Genomic DNA, 12,177 nt, shown 5'->3' on the forward strand with positions numbered 1-12,177 from the left:
AGATAGACTGTCGTCCCCATTCTCCATTGACTGGCCTTCCACCTCCAGGGCCTCATACCTGTACTCTTGGCACAAGGCAAACAACTACATGAGTTGCAAACCAGGCAAGAACCAAACCATTTATCTCTTCTGGCAAAATGGAGTTAAATTCCAATAAAAAATTCCTCAGCAGCCGCCTACACTACTGAAACCCACTTACCTCAAAGCATGTAAGAGAAACATTCCCCTTTATAAAAATCATACAAGCCATAACATCTCAAACTAGATTTAAGTAATATAAATTCTGCATGGGTCAAGGTTAAACACTTGAAGGTCCCCACTGGTGTTTGCTGTAAAAAGAGCAGTACCATTTTCAGATCAAAGACTGATGTGCTCTACAACAAAGCAGTCTCAGCAGTAAATTCATGAGAATACAGCAGTGAAAAAATAAAGTGCTCTCTCTGTTATTTGGAACACTAATATTGCCACTTTGATTTTAGGAATTTCACATGCATGTTTGTTTCTAAAGACATTAAAGTTTAGGCAATGAGCATGCTACCTTAATTCAACCTCTCAAGCCATTTCAGCTTGAACTTACATAGGGTGAAAAGCCTATATGGCAGGGTCTGATCAGGAGCAAATACTCAGGTGGTACAAGTCAGTCTAGCTTAAGTTAAGTAAGACTTAGATTTTTACAACAGCTGACAACTAAAACACAATCTAAGAAACACACAAATCATTATATTCTGCCTAACATTCTCCTTTATTAATAATCTAACAGACATTACAGATGCTAGATGTACCTTCCCAGATTGACAAGATGTTAATATTGTCAGCACAACACCGAAAAGTGGTTTGAACCGGTATAATGGTATGGCTGGATCTCTGTCTCCATTCAGCCACATCAGACAACTTTTCCTGTTCCCTCAAATCCCCCCTTACCTTTTGAGATAGTTTCTCCCATAGAGGATCTGCTGCAGCAAGGTGACCACGGCAAAGGCGCAGATGAATATGAAGAACAAAGTTCTGTTTCCCAGCAAATCCCTGCTTGATGAAGGGTCAGTGTATCCCATCCTTCTTAAAAGCCACTGAAGCTCCGCTGGGTAAAATTCAGTTCATTGTCACCTTCATGCCCTTTTTGCTGGGAAGCGGAGGGGAACACTTGCTGGCTTTTCTCTGAGCAATCCAAGGACAAAGTATCCCATTGTTTGGCCCTGCTGCTCTTTCCTTGCCCCTTTTGGATGTTGGCTCCAGGATTGTGCGCAATGGCTTGCTTCCACGGTAAAGTTTCCAGGAGATTCAGACGTGGGTAACATCTAAAATCATCTTTCAGAGCTCTTTCAGTGCAGGCAGCCTGTGCTGTGCAAGAGGCATTTTGTTCCCTCTAAGCCTCTCTTGAAAACCCGCTGCTAGCAATTACCTACTTCAATCCCATTTTCATATTCCAGATGGGGGAAGCTGCAAATAAACCAGAAAACTGCAGCCAATGGCAAACGCAGGGCTCCGGCAACCCGCGTTGGAAACACAGTCGTCAGCTCTTCTTTGCTTCTGCTCAGTGATTCCAACGAAGTGTGCTTGCAAGGAGACGTGACTGGGGTGTGCTATTATTGAACAAGCATGTAACGATCATGAGGATTTCATTCAGTCCCCTGCAAAAAACAACAGCAGCAATCTGGTCAGGCTAGCAGGAAAGCTGCATTTTGTGTAGCAGCGTGCCATCTGTACCGTGCCTTCAGTACTGTAGCATTTGCATGCAAAATGCAGTGCCTTTAGTCATAGACCGCTCACTATTTGGGCTCCTATATTTCCCCTGGTTATTCCTCCAGAGTAAGGACAAGCAAGGTCACTGTGCATCTCTTCAAGGGCAGAGCTCTCAGTTCCTGCATTCTGATTTATTGGAGGCTCTGAGTAGCCTCACAGCCGCAGAGAGGGAGACTGCCTCTCAGTGCAGGCTCTAAGAACCATTCATTTAAAGAGACAAATATTCTGATTGTTCCTCCACCAGAAACAGTTCTTTTTTGAAAGGGTAAAGCAACAAGACCTTGTCCACAGCCATCATAACTCCTCTAAAAATCTCCTCGTTGTCAGGAGAGGCTCGATTCAGCTCACAGGGAAATCAATGGAAGTTTTGTTGCTGATTTCACTGGGAGCAAAATCTGCCCCCAACCCTCAGCTTCTTAAAACAAGTTCCAATGAAAGCTTTATCCATGAATGAAACATCCTGGCTAGGAGGTTGTTTTGCCCCAATAACAGATGGGAAAAGGATTTTGACAACAAAATGTGGAAAAAAAAATCCTTTGTCTAAGAGAATGGGAAGATTTTTGTGTGAATAAATTTTCCAACAGTTAAATCAGTGTATGCAAAATGTTCTAGTGTGCCAGCAGCCCAGCTGTGTGAAGCAGCAAACAGGGACTGTTTCTGGACTTTGTCTCAGCTGTAATTGGTGCTGCATGGGAAGAAGGGCCAAAGGTAACTTTGTGCAACCCTTTCAACCCAGTTCCTGTTGCCAGGGCTAGTCCTCAGCATGACCTATGGCATTTCAGGAAAGACAATCAAGGGCTAAAGCAGGCTTTGCCTTACCTAATTTTCAGCAACAAAAGTATCAAAAGTGTTTAAGGTAGGAACCTGGTCACCCTGAACTCCTGCAGGCAGGAACCCCCAGGGAAGACCAGCCCTTCAGACACCCTTGACTTTGCAGAGAAGGTGCAGGGATCCAGCCTCTGACACATCCTTCTTCAGTCCCTTCCAAAGCTCCCACACATGCATTTATGAACCCTGCTAAATGCTTCAGTTATCACCTGTGCATATAAAAAGAGTGGTCATCCCAGGTCAGATCAAAGATTATCCAGCCCAGTGCCTTGTCCCTGACAGTGGCCAGTGATGGATACACAGGGAAAAGTAGAAGAGGACAAGGACATACAGATACTTCCTTGGAAACGCTCTCCCACCAGTTTGTGGTTCAGGGTCTTCCTGAACCAGGGGAAGAAAAACAATATTTTGGTTAGAAAAATAACTGAGTTGGATGCACTCATTTGTACTGTACTGGGAATAATACACATACCAGGGGACTGCAAATTAAATAGCAAAAGCAGTTTGATTCCCTCTTGTCAAAGTCATCAGCTCTAGGGCCAAATATGTTTCTTTTAACAATCAGTTCATGTAAGCCCATATAATACGAGAGTGTTTCCATATAGGAACCGTACCATTTAGATGGATCTAACCACATACCCTTCTCAGTAACAGGAAAAGCAGTATGGCCATCAGAAATCCCAGGCTGGGACCCCACAAGATACTACACAGGCAGATTTGTATGGGGAAGCTGAGAGGTAAGGCCAGCAAGGGCAGATGTGAAGGAAAAGGTACTTAATGCTTTGATTTATTGGATTTTTACTGATAGCTTTGAAAATCCTCTCCAAGAAATTTGTCTCAGTTGCTCCAGGAGTTATTTTACAATAACAGCAAAGTATCAGAGAACAGAATTTGGCTACTTATGACCTTCTATGGGTGTGATGCCAGTTTTGCAGATTTTAGTATCACCTAGGTTTTGGTGAAAACACTTTCAGCCTTTCTTACTCTATTCCCCTCCATTCAAAGTGATTTTTTTCTTGAGATATCTGTGCTGTAGTGCACCAAACTCATGAGCCTAGCAGCTATTCTTTCTCCTGGACTGATGGTCAGCCTGAGCTGCAGTAAACAGCCCGGAAGCGCCATGTACTCTCAGTCAGCCTTTGATTTTCTGTGTCCTCTCATCCTTCTCTGCTGTATCAGAGCTGGCCAGAAGATACAGCACCTGAGAGGCCTATGTGCAGGAGAGCTGCACGCCTAAAGCAAAAAGCAAAGTGCAAAGATATATATTACAAGTAAAGAAGGTTTTCTGTGCCAGATCTTGCACAGACACCATTCCTGTTGTCATATGTAACAGAAATCTGTTTGCTGCCTTCAGCCCAGTACTACAATAACACTGCAGAACTGGAAGCAGAGAAGCTCTGTGCAAGCATAAAGAAATAGGATGTCTATCGACAAATTTTCAAAGGATGCTCAAGGTTGCCTGCAATATTTGTTGTGAGTGAAAACAGTCACATAGTGCATGCAGAAGGGCTGAATGAGCAATGCCAGCACTTCCCAGGGACCCTTTGAGAGTTTGACTTGTCAACTACAGGCCTCCTTGAAAGCATCAGGCCTCTGCAGAGAACAATTTAAATTTTTTAAAATTATTTTACACCTTGCACTTAAGCAATGGGCAACAAAAGAGCCCCTCCAGATTTTGAGAAGGGCTTGGGGAAAAGGACATTACAGTAAGTTGTGTTGCAAACACAGATTTGCTGGGCATGACTGGGCCTCAAGTGCTGTGTACAGCACTGACTGCTAGTCACATAGGCATTGACCCTGCAACAGGCAATGTAGCTACAATGACACTGGTAACATACAGGGAGTCCAGGCCACATCATGCTATACTCCAGTCAGCATCATGCCAGAGCACAGGAACCCAGTAAATAAGATCTCTTCCATCACCAGAGGATCAAGTATCACTTAACTAGTATCGGCTACTCAAAATACCTCTTATGAGATGGTGAGAGAGAGATGGATAAGCTGCATGATATGCACAAGCTCAGAAAGGGTATTCCTATATTGTTTCTTGGAGTATAGACTTCAGAGGCTAAAGCAAAAGTGGCAAAATGGAACTGCTCACAGCCTATCATAATATGAAGCTGCCAGAAGCAGTCTGTCTTACACATTGCTGGCCTTTATTTGTTGTATGTGAGCTGCTTGATAAATATCATCAGAGATAATCTATCAATCACAAGAAACTCCTCCAGCCTGAATAGTGAGACTCTGAGCCCTCTAACACAAACATGAATATGTTTCAGACAGTGATAGCCTCCAATGGGAGCTCATTGTTTGCTCTTAAGTCCACATGAAGTAAATCTGAATTTAAAAAAAAAAAAAAAAAGTTAAAATTGAATCTCAAAGACAAAGAAATCTTGGCTAACCACCAAGACCATGTTTCTGAAGCTCCACACAAGGAAAGCTGAATTAGCAAAAGGACAAAACCTGGTAGGAGTCAGACTCTACTTCTCTTGTGCAGGGAACAAGAACATCTCTCTCTGCTGAAAGGACAACATGCAGCCCTTAATTCTAAGCTGCAGTTTATTTTTCAAAGCAAATGAAACAGAAAAATTCACTTCTGATGAGCAGGTCTGATTGGGAATTTCCTTAAGTACCTTTCACTGAACCTGTCATTTGAATCAGTGTTTGACCAATTATGCATTCTAATTTCAGCTGAAAGCAAGGGCATTTAGTGTCTTGGGTAGCAGGATCTGTCTGTTGGTTGTTTAAATCACGGTATACATAACTGAACATGTTAAACTCACAGTATTGTACAGGTTCAGAGTAAAGCAAAACATGCTTCACATTCCCCTTCAGGATTTTTTCTCTCCCTGCCTGCTCAGCCACTCTCCACTCCTCTTCATGACTGTTAAGCAGATTAAAGAACTTCACACACAGCACAGCAGAATACTATGGGCTGTAAAAGGTTTTAGTAGACCACTTTTTACATCTCATTTTTTCCCCTAAATTAAAATTAAATCAAGTCTATTTAGTTTCTACAATGCCTGTGTCAACTGCTAGATCCCTGATTTTGTGAAGCACTGGCACATAGGTATGTGCCTGGAAGGTTCTGCTGAATATGAAACTCATAAACATATGCTTATCAATATTAATTCTTTTGCAGATATAAAACATGAATTTATTAGCATAATCTAGTGCTTAACACAATGTCTAGTCCCCCATCACTGCCACAAATCCATATGCCTTAAACTGGGATATTGAAGGAAGCTGAAAGGATTCAGCTAAGATGTAAACATTTATTTCCTTCTGAGTTGGGCTAGGCCACGAGGAGATGACAATGGCTAATTTGGCACCAGGCCTCCTACCTGTGGAGCTGCCTGAATTAGAGGAAGTGTCCTGAAGATAACATATTGTTTGTACACTGGATATACATTACATCATCTATTGAATCATGACCAGTTTCCTTCCAATTATGGGTCACATAGGCACTGGAGAATAAATGACCTCAGTGCATAAAATATCCCTTTTTTACACTGCTGACACCATCTCTGTTGGAAAAGGAATGAGGTCTTCCTCTCGCTGGTAGGAAGCTCTAATGCAGAGGCTGCCATGGCTATAGTGCTGTATGTTTACTATTAACAGTTCCTTATAGCAGGGCTTGCTAAAACATATAGCAAAGTGCAAAACTAAGCTGGGCTTGATGCTAGGGACAGCCTTGCTTCCCCAGTGGCGTTTCCAGATTCCTAGAAAATATAGGAAGTTTAGTGTGATTGCTATGATCCTGTACAGGCTCACAACAACCCTAAAAATAATTGAGAACAATGGAAGCTCAGTTTCTCTACAGGGAAAAAGAAACAGGACCAAATTGCTTTTACAGGAATCATCTGTGAAAAGCATTAGTTTGATTTCGGAGCACTGCATGGGAGCCCTGGATTTAGCACCAAATCAACAGGACTGAGATGCTGGCAGAACCATGGAGTGGTCAAAGGGTTTCCATGGCTGACATTTGCTCTCAGAATAGGAACGTGATCCTGCCTCTATCCCAAGCAAGTCATAACTCCCACCTAGTTAATCAAAACCAAACTTAAAACCTTCTAGTGAAAGCCTGGAAAGTGCTGGAGTCAGTGGCACTCACTTTACAAGTTTAATGGCAGTTGAAAGTTTTGACATTTCTTTTCCCTGAAAATATTCTAGTATTAACACTACAATGAACAAATATTTCCTATGGTCAGAATAAGGATCACACATTATCTAATGCTGAAAAACCCAATTAATAATTATTTCACTATTTTAACAATACATTTTTACAGAAAAAAATGTTAATCTGAGATATTTTAAAAATCTATAATACAGCATATAAAGTTAGATTTAATTCACAGAGACAATGAATCTGATCTTGGAATGTTTTGCTGTGTCAGTGAGTAGTACTAATCAGAATGGGGGTAAATATGAAAAAGAAAATATTCCTCTGAATAATCAGCTAAGTACGTACTTCAAAAATTTTACACTATGCTTATAATCAAGATGTACAAGAGACCTATTATAGAAAATTATTTAGGAAAAATTACCTTTGCCTTTTTACCACAGTTCTGCATTGATTTTGCATTCAAAGGAATGAAGTATATTCCTCTTGAATTAACCATCAGCTTCAATTCACACGAACTTTCAAGCAGTCCAGGCATTCAGCTTTCAAACCATTCTTCATGATGTCCTCCTACAGCACTGATTACATTACTAACTACACGCCATAGGCAACAAGTGTTGTCTTGGGTAGTCTACCTGTTTACCTGAGTTACTCTTCCAGGCAAAGCCAATATGTTTTCAGACACATCATGATTTTTTAAATACTCCATGCTAGTCCATGCTTAGTTCAGTCCATGACAAAAATTATAAATAAAAAAAATCCAGCTGGCTTCTGCAGTCTTCAAAAATCCCCACTCTTCCTGAAATACATTTTATTTCGTTCTTCTGGCACTGTGGAAGTGCTCACTGGAAATCTGGACAACCAACCCTAAAGAAAGAAATCTCTATCCCTACAGTACTGTGACTAGGCACATCTTTCTGCCCCTCCTGTGATAGCGTGGATTCAGCTTTTAAGCTCTGCACAGTGTCCGGTCTGACCTGCATGTGGTTACAGAGATGGCTATTAATAAAACTGGTGACCTTTTCAAATTCCTTCCTTTGGATCGGCGATCTGCCATGAATTCCTGGGTCATGCTTATCTGTGTTAGGTAGCAAATAGAGACCACTCCTGGAACAGGACTGTGTTAGACACTGTGGCTGGGCATTAGCAGAGCCAGTTCTTGCCATGAGAATTTATAATTTAAGCAGGCAAGAAGGAAAGGTGAGAGAGGGATTTGTTAGTCCCTTTGACAAAGAGCAGGAATTGTGGTGATGTTTGAGAGTATGCAACTTGCTCAGCTTGCAAACATGTACTAGGATGCAAACCCAAGGTGATGATGCTCCATTTTGCTGACAAACAAGTCTGGGAGTCCTGAGGGGACAGTCGGCCACCCAGACCAAGAAACTCATCCGTAGACAAGGCCTGGATCACCCCTAACCTCTACCAGCAGTTTGAGCTTTGCTGGCTCTGTGAACATAAATGTCACAGCACTACCACAGGCAGTGCTGACATGGGCATGGAGATTGAAGGCTGCAGCCAAACAGGTATTTAAGCATCTTCCTCCTCTTGAAATTTTGAGAGTTAAATGAAAATCCTTGTTTGGCTCTTGGCTGCAGTGAATTGTCCAGGGCTACAATTCAGATAAGGACTTAGAGTAAGATCTTAAACTCAACCAAAGCTTGGGGCTAGCTTGGGAGTTGTTCTGACCTGAACACGGCATAGCCCTTGGGGAAATTGCAGCTACCCATGACCCATGAGACCCATTACACTGGCATGAGTCTAAAAACACTCCCCAGGCTGAAGGTAGTGATCCATGCTTTCCCTGCTTGCACACCCAAACATGCCATGAGCACAGCTGACAAATTTTTAAAAGTATCACTAGTTATCACTAATGAATGTCTGATCAGACTTGCATCCTCCACAACATACTGTGCCAAGAAGAAACCCCATAACTGACCCCATTGTCATCTGCTATATTACACCTACTTCCAGTGCTTACTTCTCTCTAGAGTAGGACCACCAGTACAGCCTCCTTTCCATCGGCCAGAAAGTTTTGCATGTTTATCGGCAGTCTTTGTTGGTGGTGTTGACCTTTTGCTAGAGAGCCTGCAACAGGTTATTTATTTAAATAGCCGAGTACAGCCACTCAGTTGTGTTTTTTCTTTAAAAACCTAAAATGGGGAAGACAGAGTGGTAGTTTATCCACAGCCTATTAATCTCCAATGCAGGGAGTTGCAACAGCATCTGGCCTACAGGATCCAGTGCTCTACAAGCAAGCATTAAAGAAATGCCTTTGACAGGGAGAAACATCCCCAGGAGAGCTCTCCTCTGAGGAGAGGGAAGCACAGCATGGCATTTAGCCAGAATAGGGTTTTTCTGCAGAACATTCCCATCATCATCACCTTTATTTAAACTTCACTTTCAATCAGCTTTTTTATTTTCTTCCAGGTGTATCCAGCAGCTTCTCTGGAGCGAAGAAGTTTGTGTGTGGGTTTTTTTCATGCAGTGTGGGTAGGAAGGTATGTGGGAACTGTAATTCAGTCACTTTAAATCACATAAAGCTGAAGCTTGAAAGGAAAAATAATAATAAATGGTTCAAATTGTCAGGCTCAGTGCAATTCTCAATCAATTAAAGCTTATTTTAGCATCAGGGCAGTTTATTTTTAAAAAGTTCTCCTGGCACTTTGATGCTTTCATGTTACTGTGTAGCTAAAAAGGTCTTGCTGGGAACAAATTACTCTTGGTAAAGCATTTTCTGAACTGCATTTTTAGTTTCTATCAAATGAAAATAAATAAGATCCACGTGAGCAAACAGCAGCAACAAAATAGCTAGTGGCAGTCAGGGAGTAAGGCTTTGGACCTGGGTAAAGGAGGAAGATAAAGCTGGGACTCAAGCACAGTAAAAACATGGTTTGGGCTCAGAGTCTACAAACGTATTCTTCAATGCATCTAACTTTCAATTGTGATTCAGTATGTTGGGACATTAAACGGCAAAAAGTCACCAATGAAGGTATTCTACATCAGACAGTTGCTTTTTTTCACAATTAGTTTAAAATTAAATATTGTATCTGCGTTTTGGATCTTCATTTTGTGATGTTATCTTGGTTCCCATTTCACAGGTGTGGATGACACAGGAACAGCCAAATCAGTATTCCTCTTTTGTAATCCATGCAGCATTTAAGAAAACAAACCACAGTGCCAGATTCACACTGAAAGTTTCACAAGTCCAAAAGTTGGCTAATTGATGAGGAAAGCTCTTCCCTGATGTGATAAAAAAAATCATAACTAGTACTGTTTGTGGGTCCTTGCAGTCTATGAGAGTAGCTGGTAAACAAGAACAATGCTGTGAGTTCACCTCCGTTGGAATCACAGACAAAATATTTGCTTAATAAAAGGGGCAATAATCACACTAAATTCTCAATGTTTTTTTTACTGTGGCAAAGACAAAGAGATTATGGAGGATATATGCTATACTGTTGCATACTGTCATTATAAACTGATTAAACTTTTGCTCCAAGGTTTAACAGACAAGGAAATTAAAAGAAAGGTTGAAAGGGTGTATGAAGACTGTCCCTTACCCGTTTTTAATTTGCAACTTTCTAGCCTCCCACTGCCTGCGAGTTCCTGCTTTCTCTTGCTTTTCCTCCTTCAGGCCTGGAGCCATCCCTCACATACACCACCCTGGGTAGCGTTTTTCCATTCACTTTTCCCAATTGGAAAAATGCACCATATCAAATACAAAGCAATAGGGAACTTAAGGCCTTTCAGCGCAGCAGGGAACCATGGCACGGTCATCAGTTTCCCTCTGACAGCTCATGTTCAGGTGCTATCCCCTCACCTGGGATACCACGACAGGTTTGGCTTGGAAATCCAAGGAAGCTGTAGTTCAGATCTATATGTATAGCATCCACCTGCTTTGGGCAAAGGAAGGACATGCCTTTTTCCTCAGCATTGCTCCTTCCAGTTGATGAAGCAGAGGAATTGGCTGGCACTGCAAAAATCAGTGCTTTCACAATAAACATTGTGCTGTGGCACATGATCTTAGTTTAGACGGTCACCAACTTCACAGGAATACATATCTTGCTCTGGGCCACATACCTGGTAAATCCATGCAAGCTCTGACCGGCCCTACACAGAGCAGAGCTTGACTTTGAATGTTAAATACATACTTGAATTCACCAGCTGCTGCCTGGAACCAGCACGTCACCCTTCCCTAAAATATGCAGGAAAGCCATTAACTCTGCATTTCATGTCTGCTGCCCTTCCTTGCTATCCCCACTCTCCCATCACGGCACATCTGTGCTCCAGAACTTACATGTTCCTGTTAAAAGTATTATCTTCCCAGCAGCTAGTGAAAAGTTACAGAGCTACAAAAAAGTTACAGTTCAATAATATCCATCCAAGCTGACTTCAAACATAAGCTCCAAGTGTTCATACCTTGTTGGTTTTAATAGGTTATTAATATTAAAAGAGATTCAATTAAAAAATCATTAACTATTCCCTAGTTTGCTATTTTTGCAGAACTATCCAGTCCTTTTTTAACGTAAAACCCTAAACTTCCTCCCAGCAGGCCAAAAGCCAAGTTCATCCTTATCCTCATCCTCATCCCAGGGGGGACAACAGCCTTAACTATCCTTTGCTAATTAGGAGGAGGTTTGGGCTCAGCTCCATGTTTCACCAGGCTTCCTTCATGACTTCAGGCAGAGCTACGCCGCAGTGCTGAGATCTCCAAGCTGGCTTGGGAAGGCAAAACAGCACTTCTGCAAAAGCATGGCTGCTTCCAGCACTTGAACTGTGATTTCTGCATGGTGCGGTAGAGTCATCTACCGCTTAGTCACCTCACCTTACACTCCATATGCCATGCAGATGAGTATCTTTACCCTCCTCAGCATCTCTTCCCTCATTTCTGAACTAGCAATCATAGCATTTCTTGGCCTTGCAGGTGTATTGCAGGAGTAACAAGGACAACTGTATGAAGCTTTCCACATCGCGTAAGGCCTTTTAAGGTATGACTTTGTCAGTCTGCGGACTGCAAGAGCAGGATCCACCTGACTGGGCACAGGATTCAGTTCCCTAAGCGCTGCCATCCTGAACTACTTGACATGCCCCAGGATCATCTGGTTAAGACAGACAAGTATCTCACACAGCTCATGGGAACCCTGCTATAGTGGCAACCAGGAAATCTAGGTATTAATAGCACGAAACATAGATGTACCTGACTCCCACCATAAATGTATGTGCCTACAGCCTACTGAAACCCTCCATGCAGTTAGCTGAGATTTAGTCAAAACACTCCATGGAGACTAGCAGTTCTTTTCATCCTAAAGTAAATTTCTAAGCTATGTCAAATGAATCACATCCTAAAACTGCCTTTGTCTTTCCTGACTATAATGGGAGCTTGGGATGACCAGTTCAGTTGCAGGCATCTGCATGGTGGATGCCTAAATGTTGGTGAGAGGGCCAAGTGTGAAAACAGCATGAAAACAAGTTGAAGTTAATGCCAAGTA

The 12,177-nt window shown here is 42.1% G+C and overlaps 1 protein-coding gene across 6 annotated transcripts in view; it reads right to left on the bottom strand.

Moving 5' to 3' along the window:
- The window catches only part of ST8SIA5 (ST8 alpha-N-acetyl-neuraminide alpha-2,8-sialyltransferase 5), a 185,726-nt gene that overhangs the window by 59,270 nt on the left and 114,279 nt on the right, over nucleotides 1-12,177 (bottom strand). For all 6 annotated transcript variants that reach the window (XM_075488809.1, XM_075488812.1, XM_075488811.1 and 3 more), the window contains one exon: nucleotides 922-1,628. In XM_075488809.1, the coding sequence (XP_075344924.1) occupies nucleotides 922-1,052 (131 nt within the window). In that variant the 5' untranslated portion in view covers nucleotides 1,053-1,628. The remainder of the gene's footprint in view (nucleotides 1-921; nucleotides 1,629-12,177) is intronic.

The sequence above is a fragment of the Mycteria americana genome, assembly GCF_035582795.1.
Source record: "Mycteria americana isolate JAX WOST 10 ecotype Jacksonville Zoo and Gardens chromosome Z unlocalized genomic scaffold, USCA_MyAme_1.0 Scaffold_18, whole genome shotgun sequence".
Taxonomy (NCBI): domain Eukaryota; kingdom Metazoa; phylum Chordata; class Aves; order Ciconiiformes; family Ciconiidae; genus Mycteria; species Mycteria americana.